The sequence below is a fragment of the Ochotona curzoniae genome, unplaced genomic scaffold (assembly GCF_017591425.1).
Source record: "Ochotona curzoniae isolate NIBS_2020 unplaced genomic scaffold, NIBS_Ocur_1.0 scaffold_2453, whole genome shotgun sequence".
Taxonomy (NCBI): Eukaryota; Metazoa; Chordata; class Mammalia; order Lagomorpha; family Ochotonidae; genus Ochotona; species Ochotona curzoniae.
The window spans coordinates 12,816,763-12,835,800 of record NW_024467094.1 but is presented as its reverse complement, the minus strand read 5'-3'; the positions used below and the strand labels follow the sequence as shown (position 1 = coordinate 12,835,800).

The window sequence follows — 19,038 nt, the reverse complement described above, 5'->3', positions numbered from 1 at the left end:
CCAGCTTTGTGGCACAGCACACAAAAACACCACCTGAGAAGCTGGCATCCCATACAAGTACCAGTTCAAGTCCCAGCTGCTCCACTTCCAATCCACCTCCCTTGGCAATGGCCTGAAAAAAAACAGAAGATGGCCCAAGTGCTAGGGGGGCATCTGCAGTCAAGTGGAAGACCTGGAAGAAGCTCCTGGGTTTGGCCTGGCTTAGTCCTGCCATTGTGACTATCTGGGGAGTAAATCAGTGAGATTTTCTGATTCCTTCTCTGACTTCCTCTCTCTTTCTGTAGCTCTTTCAAATAAATTTTTAAAATGTGTTTTTTAAAATTACATATATATATATAAAAAGCAAAAACAAAAACAAAAACAAAAAAACCTGACTGCTGGTCAGAAATCCCTCAAGAGGAACACTTGGGAAAAGGTGGATCCTGGCTTGATGAATCAAGAAAACAACTGAGGAGGGGGAAAATCAAAGTTGGTTTAGTGTCAGTCTAGTTTGATGACCACGCATGCTAACCCAGGAATCTCTTGCCCTCTGCCACAATTAACAAGCATTTTAAAGTAAACACCCAGTGGCTGACCACACAATCTCCAACCTTATCTTCCATGTTGAAGAGTGGCTTGACATGTTGCCTGTAAAACTCCAAGGGTGTTATAGGGCCAATCTTCTGATAATTTTTATCTTTGTCTCGATACTCCCAGGTGAACGTCTCTGGTGGATTGCCCAAACAGATGCACACCACCCGGAATATCTGCAAAGAGGAGGACAGATGAGCAAGGGCTGAGCGGAATGCTGTGTTTTCACCTCTTCGTTTCACCCAAGTTTAAGAAACGTAAGACATGATTGGTTGACTTCAATCCAGCAATTTCAAAAGAATCTAATGTGGTTCCAAACACTGGAAAGCTGTTCAGGATCTGATACCAGTTAGCTGTGAGTTCTCAAATAAACATTCTGAACAATGCAACTCTATTCATATTTAACCACTGGGACCTGTCCTGCGATTCAAAACTTCCTCAGTCCAGACTGCCCACCACTGATACCCAATGAGATCTGGGTTGCACGTAGCTGGTTATTTTTCAAGTGACAAAGGACAAATAATTTTATATATGGATTTTCTTCCCTTTGTGTATTGAGGTTTTCCTTCTATTGTGACAAGAGTTTCTACATAAAATGTTTTTTATATAAACTATCATTAAGTAAAAGTACTATTTCAAGAATATTAGTAATAAGCTACTAATTTTTAAGCTGTAAAATGAAACCAACCTATTTTTTAATGAAGTCACAACATTCTCATGTTATCATCATAATCCAAGAATATTTTCTATTTTTATCTTTCCATAAAAGTACAAGACATACTTATCAGATCAGAAAACAAAAGCACGACTCGCCCATATTTCATTTCTCCCGCCTGCAGCCACTATCCTGACTTCATCGCATCACCCAGTACCCACATCACGTATTTGGATACTGTTACATTCACAACAACAGACAGATCTTACACTTATTATGGTGTTTACTGTTTTTAAGATTTTTTTTATTATTTTTATTGGAAAGTCAGATATATAGAGAGGAGGAGAAACAGAGAGAAAGATCTTCCATCTTCTAGACACTTCCACGAGGCCCCAATTGCTGGAGCTGAGCTGATCTGAAGCTAGGAGCCAGAAACCACTTCTGAGTCTCCACATGGGTGCAGGGTCTGAAGGCCCTGGGCCATACTCCACTGCCCTCCCAAGCCACAAGCAGGGAGCTGGATGGGAAGTGGATGCCAGGACAGGAACCAGCGCTCATATGGGATCCTGACATGTGCAAATCAAGGACCCAGCCACTAAGCCATTGTGTCGGGTCCTAAGGTGCTTATTTTATGCTTGGTACCACAGATCTGCTAGGTTTACTTCTCAAAATACTCCCTCAAGATAAAGTGCCCGTGTCCCTGGTCTTTTCTTTTTTAGAAGAAGGGCCAAAGAAATTAAACAATCTACTTAAGATCACATGCAAGTCTACCTTCAGGCCAGAGATGGTCTTCCCAAGAAACTGTTGAACTTATCTGGACAATAAGATGCTGGACTTTATGTTTGGCAAATGCCTGCAATGAAAGAATCTCAACGGAATCTGAACTGTGGTAAAGCAACAAGGTGGAGGAATCCACCACCGGGGGAGGGCTTGGGGAGGGGTGGAGGGAATCCCAGAGCCTATAAAACTGTGTCACATAATGCAATGTAATCAAAAGAAAAAAAAATTACAATAAAAAAAAAAAAAGATCCCATGCCAGTAACTGACAGAATATATCTGAATTGAGGTCACATGTTGTGGAGAAAAGAAAAAGTGCCCCTTGGCTACAGGATTTAAAAAAGGAACGTTCAGGGCCCAGCATGGTAGCCTAGTGGCTAAAGTCCTCTCCATGCATGTACTGGAATCCCATATGGGTGCCCGTTCTAACCCCAGCAGCCTCGCTTCCCATCCAGTTCCCTGCTTATGCCACTGTACCTGCGCAGGAGACTCTGAAGAGGCTCTGGGCCCCTGGCTTTGGATTGGCTCAGCTCTGGCCATGGCGGCCACCTGGAGAGTGAATCAGCACATCTTCCTTTCCATCTCTCCTCCTCTCTCTATATCTGACTTTCCAATAATTATAAATAATAAAATCTTTTTTTAAAAAAAGGAAAGCTTACTGTTTACTAGACGCTCCCTCACATGCTAATCTTGTTCACACCTTATATCCACTTAACAGGTAAGAAAAACAACCATGAGGGAAACTGAGGACCTGTGTGAAGTCCTAAGACCTGAACGCAGGCCTAACTTCAACACTGCTTAAAAGCCCCTTCATTTTCTAGTTTCATATAACATGTCCCCTGCGACAAACTGTAAGCTTGTTCAGGGTAAGGCCCCTTGAAGTCCCCAAGGTGATGGCCATCTTGACGTCTACAGTCCTCGGGGATCAGTTTATCGTGTTATTTAACTTTGTAACAAAGAATTCTGAAGCATATTCTCTTTTGTATCTGGCTCCCTTTTGCTGACACAAAACCTGTGAGATTCAGAGATGCTGCTGTGGGTATAAACTATTCTTTCCTCACTGTCTGGAATCCATTCTGTTAACATAAGGTTAAGTTACAAAACAAGTTATGCCTGCCTTTAATTTCCTGTTATTTTCTAGGACAGCCTCTTTATGAGAATTTACTGTGTATTATACGAGCCGACATAGCCGGTCCTGAAGCAGCTCTGTGTTGACTGACACTGTACCACTGGCAGGTACAGACCCTGACAAGAGGCAAGACATCATACGAGCGACCTTAACCGGGTTGCTCCAGCCTCAGATGAATGAGCTTCGATTATGAACACAGATCCATGAGTTTGAGATTCACATGCACCACAGGCATTTTTTCTTTGGTTGGCACCAAGGCCACAAACAGTAACTTCAGGTATCTGTCATTATTACAAGGATATGGCGACTGGTAACTGTGGTCAAAACAATCAGAGTAAAGCAGTGTGAATATGACTACAGGATACTTAGATAAGGTTTTATAGCTTTGAATAATGTGTATTTTCAACTAGTAACTGTTGTCACTAGCGGAGACACACGCTGATGAATTCTGTTATCCCAAGGTGGTGTATGCAGCATGGGCAGGCTCTAGATGAAAAAGGAGGCAGTTAGGGCTGGGCCCACGCAGAGTACGACAAGCAGATGGATTTCTGATTACATTAAAGCATATTCCAGAGATAAATACAAACGTTTTATACTCTAATCTGCACAGTACCTACTTTGTAATTTATTCTCTAACTGAAATAAAAACATTGAGCTACTCACTCCTTCACCCAAAATATACATTGGAATAAGTCTACATTTTTAATATCTGTTTTTAAGATTTATTTATTTTTATTGAAAAGGCAGATATACAGAGAGAAGGAGAGACAGAGAGGAAGATCTTTCATCCGCTGGGTCACTCTCCAAGTAGCTGCAACAGCCAGAGCTGAGCCAACCTGAAACCAGGAGCCAGAACCTCCCTCTGTGTCTTGCAAGCAGAGTCCAAACACCCTGGGACATCCTCTGCTGCTTTCTCAGGACACAAACAGGGAGTTGGATGGGAAGTGGGGTGGCCAGGATTACAACTGGCACTCACATGGTATCCCAACGGGTGCAAGGTGAGAACTTTAGTTGCTAGGCCCCATTTTCAGTATCTAAATGAATTGTGTCATCACTCTTCTTTTTAAAAACAATACTTAAGGGGTCCAGTGCCATAGCCTAATGGCTGAAGTCCTTCCCTTGCATGCACCAGGATCCGATACGTGCAATGGTTTGTATTCCGGCTGCTCTACTTCCCATTCAGCTCCCTGCTTTTATGGCCTGGGAAAGCAGCAGAGGGTGGCCCAGGTGTTTGGACCCTGTGTGCAAGACGAGAAGGAAGCTCTTGACTGTAGATCAGGTAAGCTCCAGCCATTGTGGCCACCTGGGCATGAGCCAGCAGACAGAGGATCTTTCTGTCTCTCCTCTCTGTAAGTCTGCCTTTCCAATAAAAATAAATAAATCTTGAAAAAAAAATACTTGTCTTTCTGTATGTCTTATAAACTTAATTAAATATACATTTAAGACAAATGAAGCACGTGTTAGATTTAAATAAAATTCTAATTTGAGTCACGTTTCAGCTATTTGTTTACTATAATTATAATTTTCCAAATTCATTCACATTCTAAAATGTGGTAACATTTTGGAAGGAATATTTTGTTCTGAGCCAAATAACTTTAGTTAAATGAGCTGTAACTGGGAAAAAATTCTCCAAAGCAGAGTCCCTGGTATGGTACATCCCTGTTCTCCAGGGCACAAAAACTGGCAGCCAGCGTTAGACAAGTCTGCCCTCTGGTGGGCCAGGCAGGTGGTGTCACCTGCTTCTGACAAAATGCACTCTGCATTCAGGATTGAAGGAGATTAAGGACCTTTTGTATGTGTCATACAGAACCAAACAAAACAATAGTACTACCATAACCGTCAGGATATAATTACAAAGGGAAACACACAGTTCTTTCAGGAAAATGTATTTCTGATTGATTTAAAATCTCATCTCAGTTCTGCTCTTTCTCTCCCCCTATTTTTCTTCACAGCATTTAAACGCTGGAATATTATACTTCTTACATATTTTACTACCTTTCCTTATAAGACAGTGAACTGTATCAAAGTAAGGATTCTTACCTATTTTGTTAATGCTGAATTCTTAATAGCTAGAACCGTGCTAGGTTTATATAGATTAAATAATTATTTATTCAACACAGAAATTGAAATTGTGATTTTAGACCAAATTGTCTCATTTCTGACCATTGCGGCCACTTGGGGAGTGAAACAGCAGATGGAAGATCTTTCTCTCTCTGTCTTTCCTTATCTCTGAAAATCTGCCTTTCCAATATAAATACAATTTTTAAATTAAATCTTTCAATCTTAAAAGTCTTCAAATCTTAAAAAAAACAAAAACAAACAAATAGCGGAAGTTGAGACTGGCACTGTGATGCAGCACGTTAGGCTTCTGACTGTGACCCCAGCATCCCGCATGGATAAAGTTCAAGTCCCACCTGCTCCACTTTTCATCCAGCTCCCTCTCAATGTGTCTGGGAAAGCAGTGCAAGATGGCCCAAGTTCTTGGCTCCTTGCATCCATGTGAGAGACTCGGACGGAGTTACAGGTTTCTGGCTTTGGCTTGGCCCAGTACTGGCCACTGTGGCCATCTAGGCAGTGAACCAGCAGATACAAATGCTCTCTCTCTCTAAAACTGCATTTCAAATAAACAAATGAATAAATAAATATTTTTACGGAAAGGAATAAAAGAAAAGCAACTGAAATGAATAAAGCCCTTACGTAAGCCCAGGACTCATCAAAACATCGTTATAAAGATGCTGGATCATAAAGGTGACCCTTCAGAATTAAGATAAGCTAACGAGTGAAGGAGTCTGTGAGAATACACAAAACTCTGCTGACCAAAGTGGTACCTCTACATGAATTTATTACAGAATACCTTAATTTAGCAGAGCTGTCTTAAATGAGTGACAGATCCAGGGCTGGTAATGTGGCATAGTGAATAAAGCAGCTCCCTGCAAAGCTGGCATCCCATTAGCGCTGGTTCGAGTCTGGGCTGCTCCACTTCCAAATCTGCTTTCTGACAGTGAGTCTGGGAAAGCAGTGGAGGGTGGCCCAATTGAACCCCTGCACCCATGTGGGAGACTCAAATGAAGCTCCTGGTTCCTGGCTCCAGACTGGCCCAGCTACATGCAATGGGGCCATTTAGAGGGTGAACCAGTAGATGAAGAGCTCTCTTTCTCTGTAATTCTGCCTTTCAAATAAATAATTTAAAAAATGAGTAACAAATGACTTAAAATAACATCTTTCAGCAATGTCGGTGGGAAAAGATACTACCTTGAACCCTGCTACAGAAAGAAAATAACCTGTGATTTTCACACTAGGTTTTGGGTGGTAGTATTCAGAACACATGAAATTATCTGCAGTGAAATCCTGTTATATAAATAATGTAATTCAAGAATAACATTGTTATCTTAAGCCTTATGCAACATTGTAACTTGCTTACATCAATCCCTGGATTAGGGCCAAATTATGTAATGATCTTTCCACTGGAAATAATGAAATACAGAAGTTTTTGTTACTTGTGCAGTGTCAGATAAAGAACAATACTATCTTAAATTTGGTAATATACTTTATTCCCTGTGTTGTTTTTTAATATTTATTTGTTTTTATTGGAAAGGCAGATATACAGAGAGGAGGAGAGACAGAGAGGATCATTCTTCCATTGATTCACTCCCCAAATGACCACAACGGCTGCAGCTCAGCCAATCCAAAGCCAGGAGCCAGGAGCCTCTTCCGGGTCTCCCACACTGGTGCAGGGTCCCAAGGCTTTGGGCCGTCCTCTACTGCTTTCCCAGGCCACAAGCAGGAAGTTGGATGGGAAGCAGGACCACTGGGATTAGAACCAGCAGCCATATGGGATCCCGGTGCAAGGCAAGGACTTAAGCCACTAGTGCTACTTTATACAGTAAAGCTACAACTTTTAAACTTTTTCATTAAAAAACAAAACAAACTAACAAAACACATTTTAAAGCTAGCTACAACTAGTTACAGAATGAACAAAAGGTTAAGGAATGGAAAGCAGTTCAAAGACAACAATCAAGCTACTCGGGGCACAACTGGTCTGGCTAAAAGACTCCAGTTCTCAGAACTGCTACAGGAAGGCCCAGTGCAGTAGCCTAATGGCTAAAGTCTTCAGATGGAAGATCCTTCTGTCTCTTCTCTCTGTGAATCTGACTTTCCAATAAAAAAATAAATAACTATTAAAAAAAAACTACCGCAGGAGTGAAACAATATTAGGATCTTCATCTGCGCATATTAGTATCTGCATTAGTTGCTGACAGAATGCAAAGTAACAAAGTACCACACCATAAAAAAGGCTAGTTACGGGCCCACTGTGGCGGCCTAGCAGCTAAAGTCCTCGCCTTGAACACACTGGGATCTCATATGGTCACTGGTTCTAATCCTGGCTGCTCCACTTCCCATAAGCTCCCTGCTTGTGGCCTGGGAAGGCAGTGGAGGACGGCCCAAAGCCTTGGGACCCTGCACCTGTGTGGGAGACCTGGAAGAGGTTCCTGGTTCCTGGCTCCGGATCAGCGCAGCACCGGCCATTGCAGCCACTTGGGGAGTGAATCATCGGACGGAAGATCTTCCTCTGTCTCTCTTTCTCTCTGTATATTTGACTTTGCAATAAAAATAATCTTAAAAAAAATAAAAGGCTAGTCACTTGTATTTTTACAAAACTGCAAAGCTACAATGCCCTTAAGATATCATTTACTCCCACTTTTTAGTTTTACTGAAGAAGACACTAGGCCCAAGATAAAATGGACAAGAAAAGTGGCCCCTGGATCCCTTAAGTAGTAACAGAACAGATGAACATGACAGGAAGTTCTGGGCTGCAGGAGGTGGAGGGGCCGGACGATCTGCGGAGGAAGGGGAGAAGACAACCCTCTACTGCTCCCTGCTACAGAATACAAGACAAGGGTGTCTCATTTTTTTTTTTTTTAAGATTTATTGATTTTTTTTGTTGGAAAGTCAGATTTGCAGAGGAGAGACAGAGAGATCTTCTACCGCTAGTTCACTCCCCAAATAGTTGCAACAGCTGGAGCTGAGCCGGTCTAGAGCCAGGAATCAGGAACTTCTTTCCAGGTCTCCCACACGGGTGCAGGGTCCCAAGGCTTTGGGCCGTCCTCCACTGCTTTCCCAGGCCACAAGCAGGGAGCCGGGTGGGAAGTGGAGCAGCTGGGATACAAACCGGTGCCCACATGGAGTGCTGGCACATGCAAGGTAAGGATTTACCCACTAGGCTACCATGCCAGGCCCAAGGCTCTGTCTTAAATGAAAAAGAAACCCAGTCTGAAAAAGCAGACAGAGGACTGAACAATTTCAAGGGGATAGTAAGTGTATTTTCTGGTAGAGAAAGACATAAAAAGGAACATATAAAGTATGCACCCTCTGTGATGTTAAGGGAAAATGAGCTCACGTAGATAATAGTCAATAACGATCTCTAGACCATTCTGGGAGCAGAGTTCGAATGAGACATAGAAAGGAAGGCTCCATCTTAGACCTACTAGATCACTGCGCATTCCAACAAGCTCTCCCAGTGATCATACACACATGAAAGCCAGGAAAAAAAGAGACCAGGGCCCGGCTCTAATCCCGGCAGCTCCCCTTCCCACCCAGCTCCCTGCTTGTGGCCTGGGAAAGCAATAGAGGACGGCCCAAAGCCTTGGGACCCTGCACCCTCATGGGAGACCCGGAAGAAGTTCCTGGCTCCTGGCTTTGGATTGGCATAGTATCAGCCGTTGCGCTCACTTGGGGAGTGAATCATTGGACAGAAAATCTTCCTCTCTGTCTCTCCTCCTCTCTGTATATCTGCCTTTCCATTAAAAATAAAATAAGTCTTAAAAAAAAAAAAGAACCAAGAGCCACTACAATTTACCATCTCCTAAGCCAATTAGAACAGTATCCTGTCTTTTTACACACCAAAAAAATACCGGCTTCCATCTTTGTTTTGTTCTGGTAGAAAATACATGACTTTGAAAAGCATCTACAGGATAAAGGAAGAACAGTCACATTGAGAAAACATCTGAACAGAGGTCACTACACATTCCCAAAACAAATCTGCCTCAACTTTCAAGCCAACAAACTACAATTCCCTTCTCTTACAAAGAAGCCTTTGGCATCATATCTTTCGTTCAAAGCACTTGAGGTTCATGGCTGCTCATTTAACTCATTATTTTGTCTTGCCTACAAGGCTAGGCAAAACACAGGTACTAATTTGTGGCTTTAAAACCACAGCTAGACTCTCCATTACCAAAGAGTCAGGTCCAATAAAGAGGAGTCATTTGGGAGACTGCAAAACTTTAAAAACCTGCCACACAGAATTCCGTAGTGAGCAGTTTTAGGCAGACTTCTTAGGTAAATAATCCTATAAAACCACCATATTCGAAACTTGGTAGCATCTTAATAGTTCTACTAGGTAGAGGAGTAGGAAGGAAGAAGAAAAAAAAAATGCAATGTTTTGGCCTAAATTCTCACTACCACCTAAAATCCCCTACCAATTTCAAAATCCTCTACCAATTTCCCGGTCAGTACTTAGACTTTAGACCTATCATTAACCACAAGATCCTGAAGGCAGACATCAGAAGCCTACAGGATGCCTGTGATCAGTTATAACCAGGACTGCAGAACCTTCTCACACCACACCATCTAATCACAAATGAAGGCAAATTACAAGCAAGATGGGAAAAGAATCAACATTTACTGGAGACCTGCTACATTAAAGGCACTGTGCCTTGCAGCATCACACTTAGCATCTTACTGGACATCCAAAAAAAAAAAGGAGGAAGTAGTTTAAATCTCAAACTGAATTTCCTGTTACATCCTACCCCAAACCACAGGCTAATAGATAATACAGACAGAATGTACGCCCGCACAAAGGTGACTCTATAAAGTTTGTGTTTCCAGCTGCAATAAGACAACTATCTTCAACATGAACATCTAAAATGAAAGGTAAATATGAGACAATCCAAATATATTCATCTACTCAACAGCTAACATGTCAAGCCCTGAGCCAGACACGTCGCACATAAACAGACTGAGAATTTTAGGAACTTGTCACAGGTCACATGGCTCTTTAAGTTATGAGAAAGCTAAGATGACTTGATTCCACAAGCTATGCTCCAAGCAACTCCATTTACTGCCTCTAAAATGTAAAGAAAACACGAAAGTGTAGTAAAGAACAAAATAAAACCAATTAGGCCAGTTTCACTCTACAAGAGGCCTCTAACGACCCAGAGGCTGAAAAAGAGGCATGTTTCTTCTCTTCTGAAGCATGTCCACAGTTATGCGCATATTAATTCTAAATACAGATCATATTAGATTCATTACCACTTTGATAATAAATACTATTACCACCTCATTCAGTGCTTTCAAGTTTTCCAAATGTTTTCAGCTACATTATTTTAACAATAGCTTCCCCATCATCATTCCTATAGGATGAAGCCAAAAGTTCTGGCATTCACCAACACCCCTGCATCTCTCTCTAACTTATAACATGCCCAGCCACACCGTATGAAGGATCCTGTGTGTTTCATGTCACTGCACATGCAGTTCCTTTTGCCTGGAATGGTCTTGTTTTCTACAGAGTAGGTGCCTGCTGCTCTCAGGAGCTGGTCCTTATTTCTTCCCTCTGCAACTGTCAGCATACTAACTTAGTCACCCCTCCTCTAGGACCACCAACTCCTTTTTCACACATCCAGCACAGGATTTATTGTCATTCTTCATGGTTTCTCTTTTTCCAAGCAGAGACTGAGCTCCTTGACAACAGATTCTTTCTCTTGGTTGTCCTGGTGCCAAATTCACAGAAAGTACTCAATATTTATGAAAGAAATCAAAGGAGAAATTACATACGAAAAACTCGAAATCAGAAACTCAACCTGAGTCCCATGTTAAAATGCAAAATTAAGTTTAAGCCTCTGCTTTCTCAGTTTCACCATCAATAATTTCCACTCAATTTAATACTGATTGCAATGACTATGCTTCTTAATATGTTTAATAGACAGAATATTCTGAGTGCTTTAGCGGGGTCATACAAAAAACAAACAAACAAATCAGATAACTGTCATTACCTCCTCCATCATGGAGTCCTGCGTGGCCGAGATTTCTGCCTTGGTTGCTCCACTGTGTACCAGGTTCCGTAGTCGTATACAGAATTCTCTCATCTAGGGGAGAAACTTAATTCAGTACTCCAATAGTTACACAAACTATTCATGACACTTGCAGACCAATGCTAGTTCTATTCTTCGCCTTAACTCCACCAGGACCAAGGACTGAGTTTATAAAAGCAGATGTGTTTCTTCCATCAGTCCACTTAAATACACATAGAAAAATATGTGAGCAAAGACATGGCTTACTACTGAAGAGCACTAGACAGAACTGCTGCTGCTCTCCAACAGACAGCATCCTCCGTGACAGTACTTCCAACTCCACAATGCCTGTCACCCTCGGAAAAAGCAGGAGACAAGGTGACTGGCACTCTGTCACTCGAAATAGATTTTTTTTTAAAAGATTTATTTATTTATTGGAAAGTCAGATATACAGAGAGGAGGAGAGACAGAGAGGAAGATCTTCTGTCCGATAATTCACTCCCCAAGCGGCCGCAACAACTGAAGCTGAGCCAATCTGAAGCCAGGAACTTCTTCCGGGTCTCCCATGCGGGTGCAGGGTCCCAAAGGCTTTGGGCCGTCCTTGACTGTTTTCCCGGGCCACAAGCAGGGAGCTGGATGGGAAGCAGGGCCTCTGGGATTAGAACCAGCACCCATATGGGATCCCGGGCGTTCAAGGTAAGGACTTTAACTTCTACGCTATTGCACTGGGCCCTAGTCTTCATTTCTATTGATTTCAATTTTGAGATGTCCAGTATTCAGGTGAATCTGAAGTTTCATCAAGGCACTGAAAAGGATCGCGCTCCCACACAAAATGGAATTTAATGCTATACTATCAACGAGCACTTAGTCTTTGGATAATAAAGAGTAGACAAGGTGAAAAATAACCTACTCGTACTACTGAAGAAATACATCTCCATCTTCTTTAATGTTTCCTCCCAGGGATGACAGATCAATTTCAGCCTTATGGGTAAGGACAGCAGGTTCTACCAGCTCCCAGGTCCCTCTCCCCACCTCCCTGAAAAAAGGTATCTGGGTAACAGAGCAGCATCCTTGCAAGATTTATACTCCTCTTTGGGAAAATGGGCTATGTACAGAAAAGATGATTCATTAAGACAACTAAAGCAATCAAAAGAGCTCAGTGACTAAATGAAGTATCCTGTGGGTGGATGAGGCATACTGATGTGGTCTCAAGAAGGCTCAGAACTCAGCAAACTCTTCAAGGAAGTCTTCCAAGCAGGTCTGTCTGCTGTGTGTCACTCGTACATAAAGCCATTCCAGCCCACCACTAAGAGAACCACTCAAGAGGCAAAGCATCTGGTGTGTTTTCAGTCCATGCTGAAGACAGGACATTTTCCCCAAATACACATAAGAAAACAGCAATATCAACAGAAATACAAGAGGGAGATTTTTTTAGGGGTGGTGTTGTGGTATGTAGTAGATTAAGCTGTCTCTTGGATACCCACACTCCATATTGCCTGCCTGAGTCCTGGCTACTTAATTTCCCATCTAGCCTTCTGCTCCAAACAAATGGTGGTTTAAGGAGCCTGCACCCCTAACCTCTGTGGGAGACCTGGCTGGAGTATTAAGCACGTGACTTTGGCCTGGCCCAGTCCTGGCTATTGTGGACACTCAGGGTGAACCAGCAAATGAAAGGTCTCTTGTACTTCTTCTCTCTTTTGCTCTGCCTTCCAAGTGTATGAAAATAAGTCTTTTTTTTTTTTTAAAGCAAGAAATTGTAAGAAGAAAAAAAAATGACAAGAAAAACTACCTAAATTCAATTATTTTTAAAGTTATTATACAACTATGCTGCTTATAATAAGACACTGGATTCAGCAGCTGTCTCATACATAATCTGTCTGCATTCTCTTTAAAAATCCTACTGGAAGTTTCCAGACAAGTACCGTGAACTCAGTTGCACCCTGCTCCATCTATGTACCTTGTGATTCAGAATATCGTTCATCCTTCTGCTTGCCTCTGTCGTGTGTGATTCAGGGAAGCATTTCTTAGGGACAACACCATACTTCTCTAGAAGAAAATCAATTTCAGCATTCATTAAGGTAAAGTAGACTTTGGAATTAACTATTTCTTTTATAGACAGGTTAAATTTTGCTGGCTTTAATCCAAAAAATATCTTGGGCTTTGTATTACTAAACAGATTTTAAACCTGTGAATTTACCTACCTCTCCCAGCATTAATTCTATTCTTTACACATATTGTAAGTGTTCTACATGATTCGTTTTAAACAGCTGTAATTTTAACGTTTTCTAACTACTTCAATGATGGAAAATTAGCTCTACTTAACACTTTCCCAACCCACCCTTCACAATACCTAGCTCCATATCCCTTGAGAAAAGCAATTCATTGGTGAAAATGAAAAATAAATGTTCTTTACCTAACTATATCAACTTCCTGGAGACAAACTCTACTTTAGACTGACCTACCAAAGAAATGGCCTGCTGCTAACTACAGCACCAAGCCCGGTCATGCTGCTTCAGTCCTAGTACAGAAGCGCTTACCGATAATGTTGACAAGCATATCCCACTGCCCACCGTCATTTGTGGGGTTCGTAAGCAAATACTGCACCAGCCTCCCATCCTCGGGCTCGTTTTTCTGAGCTGTGTCCACAAAAGCATTCAAGAAGAAATAACAGCGTTCAACCTAGAACAAAAGAAGTCAGATAAAACTAAAAGAGAATAGAGCCAACAGTGTAACCGGCACTATCAAGGGGACAGAGATCTTGGAACTACATAGGGGACCCAATATAACATGGTTCTAAAACTAACGTTGCTAAGTATCAATAATTGGCTTCCCAGGACTATCTGAAGTCTATTATACCTGTGTGTACACATCCCCACATGGTGTATATATGCAAGTGTGTACACACTCCAATACTGAAACAAAACATATTTCAAGACATCAACAAATATCAAATGGACACTCACATAATTTTCAATATTCTAAAATGGAATAAAATCATTACTTCCAAGGAAGGGAAATTAGGTCCCAGAACCTAAATAAAATGTTAAAAGGGAAATTATAGAAACCAAAATTTAAAAACATATAAGAAAATGAATCAGTAGTTATTATTTCATTGTAATGAACAGCCATCTACCAACTAAAAGCAATTCTACCTTCGAAAAGTGACAAGATCTGATCCTTTGAAAATCAGTATAAATGGTGTCCCAGCTATAATGCAAGGGTAGACTAGAGATGAAAAAACAAGAAAACTAGAGGTAGTCCCTACCAAGATTGATACCAAAAATAAAGTTTTGCAAGATCAGGTCCATACCTTGTCCCAGAAAAACACATAAGACTGACTAAACTCAAATTCTTCGATATTTAACTTTTTCATAAATGGAAGTCGCATAACATTTAGACAAGAAAAGATCCAGCATCGCCCTGAAACAAGAAAGCAAAGTAACAAATTATAAATTACACGAGATCAACTGATCCAATCATATTTCCCCAAAACTGAAGCCAAGACAAGATTTGGACAATCAAGACTAACTCAAAGAGCCCAGTGCAATGGCTCAGTGCCTAAATCCTTGCCTTGGAAGTGCAGGGATCCCATTTGGCACTGGTTCTCGCCCCGACTGCTCTATTTCCTTCCCATCTAGCTCACTGATTGTGGCCTGGGAAGGCAGTAGAAGATGGCCCAAGGCCTTGGGACCCTGTATTCATGTGGAAGATTCAGAATAGGGTCCTGGCCCCTGGCTTCAGATCAGCTTAGCTTCAGCCATTGCGGCCATTTGGGAAATGAACCAGAGGATGGAAGATCCATCTCTGTCTCTCCTTTTCTCTATAAATCCACTTTTCCAATTAAAAATAAACAAATATTAAATTTTAAAAAAAAAAGAGTAACTCAGAAAGAGCACCTGGGTGGGTGCTGGGGGTAGCATGCTGGTTAGGAAGCCTATATCCTACTCTGGAAAGCTTGGACTGCATCCCAGCTTAGGCTTCCAATTCTAGCTTCCTGCTAATGTGGATATCCAGTTATGACGGCTTAAACAGATAGGTTTCCAATATCAACTTAATAGACATGATCCGAATTACAAGCTTCGGCTTTTTTTTTAAGATTTATTTTATTTTTACTGGAAAGGCAGAGTTACTGAGAAAACAGAAAGATCTTTCTTCTGCTGGCTCACTCCCCAAATGGCTGCAATGGCCAGAGCTGAGCCAATTCAAAGGCAGGAGCTAGCTTCTTCCAGGTTTCCCATGTGGGTGCAGGGGCCCAAGGCTTTGGGCCATTCTCTGCTCCTTTTTCAGATCATAGCAGGGAACTGGATCATAAATGAAGCACATGGGACTTGAGCCAGCACCATTTAGCATGCTGGGTCCACAGGTACAAATTTAACTCGTTCTTTCTCTCTCTCTTTAAATTGTCATACTGGTTTAAAACAACAACAACAACAAAAAAAACGATTTATTTTTATTGGAAAGTCATATATATAGAGAGGAAAGACAGAAAGGAAAATCTTTCATCTGTTGATTCACTCCCCAAGGGGCCACAACGGCTGAAATTTAGCTGATCCAAAAGCAGGAGCCAGGAGCTTTCTCCAGGTCTCCCACGTAGATGCAGGGTCCCAAGGTCTTAGTCATCCTTGACTGCTTTCCCAGGCCAAAAGCAGGAAGCTGGATGAGAAGCAGGGCCACCAGGGCACAAATCAGCATCCATATAGGATTCCGGCATGTGCAAAGTGAGGACTTCAGCCAGTTGGCTACCGCACAGGGACCTGTTTATTTGTTTGTTTAAGCTTAGCCTTCTACACCATGGCACCAGCACCAGCTCCTGGCTTTTTTAAGGCATCTGGGGAAGGAACCAGAGGACAGGCTCTTTCTGCCTCTCAAATAATAATATGTAATAATAAAGTGACCTCAATGTAAATCACTCCCTTACTCTCCCTGAAATAACATGGACCTCTTTCAGGATTCAAAATTGGGAGGTATCTGGTTTGTTGCATAATACCAACATTTAGAGATACAGATGAAACTCAAAGTTATTCATGCTAACATAGGACACGGACTGAAGCATCGCTTTTCCCATTGCCACAGTGATCCGTACTCTTCACATGTATGTGGTCATCACTGCCTTTCCCAGCATCAAACCCACATCACCTTTCTTCCATCTAGTGTGCTTCAGTCACAGCAAGGTTTTCAGTTTGTGCGTGATGTTGTCTCTGAAAACTTCATGCCAACCATCACCTGTACATACTAGTCACTGACTCTGCAAGTATATAATCACAAATTCCACAATATCCCCACTTCCTGTGTTAAGTGCTCTACTAATGACCTGTTTATAATGATATACAACATCTCAACATTATGTCATGTCTTAGGAATATACTGTGTTAATTCTGGCCTCAGAAGGAAAAAAAAAACTGATGCAATTAAGTGATCACCGTAAGTACTTAAAACTAGCACGGACCACGTTATTTCAGAGTCATGTCTTTGCCAATGTACTATTCTTCAAGGTAATTAACAGAGCGCGCCCCTTTTCAAAGTTTCAGTAAGGCCATGCAGACAGCAACTCTGTTTTCAAGGAAAAGTCAAAGGGACAAACCATAACCTGTATTTGGATATTTCTCTTTTAACTGATATGAAAATCAGTACACAATATAGACTCTAAGAGAAAAAAGGTAGGTTACCCATTAACATATAAGCTATCCACAAACATACACACCTAACAGATTAATAAAAGATAAACAAACAAATCAATAAAGACCTGAAGGGTACACAGAAAAAATATTCTCATGCTGGTACTGGGAAAATTTTCTATGCTATACAAGAACAATTTTATAACAAGAAAAACTACTTCAAATAGTGTTTACTAAAATTACCAGTGCCTTAGTGTAACTCATCTTGAGATTTATCTGCATGCCTTTCTCTCACATACTATGTGTTTTCAGCAGAAGGAATCTGGACGAACTATTAATACAAAAAGAACTCCACAGTTCATGTGCTATTTATATCCTCTGTAAATAAAAGTGACACTACAGAACTGCCAGCAGAAGACCTAACCTGTTCTAAGATACGCATTTCCAAACTTCTCCCCAGCTCACTGCCCTCTCAACTACTCAGAGGACCACTGGGACAAGACGAAGTGGATCAGCAGTCACAAAGTGGCTCTGAGCAAGCATTAACCCACTTTGCCAACACACCCGGATGCAGAGCAGCTCCTAAAGGGGAAGAAACCTCCCTGTAAATCCTCTCAACACACTTGTGATAACATTCTCCTTAGCTAGCTTCCTGGATGTTCTCCCTCAAGGTAAGGCAACCAAAGGCATTACAAACTGCTCGATCCACGGGGACCCAGCTCACAAGCACATCAGCTCTAGCATGTTCTAAAACGTAACATCTGTGTGTAAGTATGTGATGTCTTTTCTATTTCACAAATTTGACTCCGAGCAATCTGGGGGTGAGGGGAATGGTCCTGCAGGGCACCGCCATCTTTCCCATGTTCTGTTTTGTGCCCAAGAGCACATGGGCAGCGATCACATCTAGACCTTCAGAAAGCAAGAGAGTCTCACACTCAGGCATGGGACCACAAACTCGTCTGTGCCCCAGCCACAGGTGCCACCAACTCTCAGAGGGCACCAGAAGAAGCCACCACACGGGTCCACTCCTGGCACCTGCCTGGGCTCTAAGCACAGCAACAAGGTCCGTGCGTGCAAATCTCTGCTCCCCTAAGCTCAGGGCAGAGAAGGAGACGGGGAGTGTGTAACCCTCACCTGAGCTCTTCTGGTTGGTGACGGGCTTGCCCTCCAGGGGCACAACGTGCTGGAAAACATGCTGGGCGCCCTGCACCGTGGCCCTCTTCAAGCAGATGTCCAGCAGGTCGTGGGTGGTGCCCACATTCTGGGCCAGGACGAACTGGGGGTCGGAATTCAGCTTCTGGATGAGCGCCGATACCCTCTCCACATTCAGTCCTGTGGAGAGACCAATCGGGATCTAAAGGCCAGGAAGATGCAGAAAGAGGGCACGTCTCGGGCTCTCACATCCCCGCTACAACTTGGCGAGCGCATCCCGAGGGCGCCACGGCGGCGCGCTCCCCCGAGATGCCGCCTGGCTGCAGGCCGCTCCAGGCCCTCCATGGCCCCGAGCCCCCGGCCTTCCCCCGCCGCCGCCGCCGCCGGGCCTCCCTCGGAGCCGTCGCCCCATTCCCGCCCCTAGCCCTCCCTAACCCTCCTCAGGGAATCGCGGCAGCCCTCGGCGGGCACCAGCGGCCGCCTCACCCGCGTTGCTCATGGCGCCTCAGCTGCCCTGGCGGGGTAAACGCGAGCGTTCGGGGTCCTCGGGCGAGTGCCGGGCTTGCTCGGTGGCTCAACGCCGAGCTGGCCGGACCAGCCTCTCGCAACCCGGAGCGCCGGAAAAAGGAAACCGGTTCGCTGGCGGCAGGGAGGCTGAGGCCCTGGGAAACGGGGTCCGCGGAGGGACAAAACTTCCCCCTCGCGTTGCTGAGTCAGCACCGTCGGGGCTGGCCCCGCCCGGGGGAAGGGCCGACGAGGGCGGCCCCCGGCTGACGCGCGCCCGGCGGCGGGCACCCCCGCCCAGCCCAGTCCGAAGGCCGCTCGGGCGCCCCGGGCGCTCTGGGTCGCCCTTGTCGCTCTCGCTTCCCGGCCTCAGGGCCGTCTGCTTGGGACAGAGCTTTCTCTGGAGGAGGGACGATGTGAGGGGCTTGGACGCCTGGGCGCAGACCCCTTAGCATGGGAGAACTGACCTCATTCAGACTTTTGGGGAGCCTGAAGGGCACTGCTGGCTCCAAGGAGAAGCTGAGCAGCCCCAAAACACACAGAGTGAGTGGGTGGACGAGCACCACAGGG

At 43.4% G+C, this 19,038-nt stretch overlaps 1 protein-coding gene across 1 annotated transcript in view; it reads right to left on the bottom strand.

The window, feature by feature from the left end:
• BLMH (bleomycin hydrolase) overlaps positions 1-18,625 on the bottom strand; it is a 42,511-nt gene extending 23,886 nt beyond the window's left edge. Inside the window, exons 1-7 of the mRNA XM_041000375.1 lie at positions 18,451-18,625; positions 17,947-18,144; positions 14,508-14,617; positions 13,735-13,876; positions 13,155-13,243; positions 11,180-11,272; positions 591-746 (exon numbers count right to left, since the gene is read on the bottom strand). Of these exons, the coding sequence (XP_040856309.1) occupies positions 591-746; positions 11,180-11,272; positions 13,155-13,243; positions 13,735-13,876; positions 14,508-14,617; positions 17,947-18,144; positions 18,451-18,463 (801 nt within the window). The 5' untranslated portion in view covers positions 18,464-18,625. The remainder of the gene's footprint in view (positions 1-590; positions 747-11,179; positions 11,273-13,154; positions 13,244-13,734; positions 13,877-14,507; positions 14,618-17,946; positions 18,145-18,450) is intronic.
• Between the last annotated feature and the right edge of the window lie 413 nt (positions 18,626-19,038).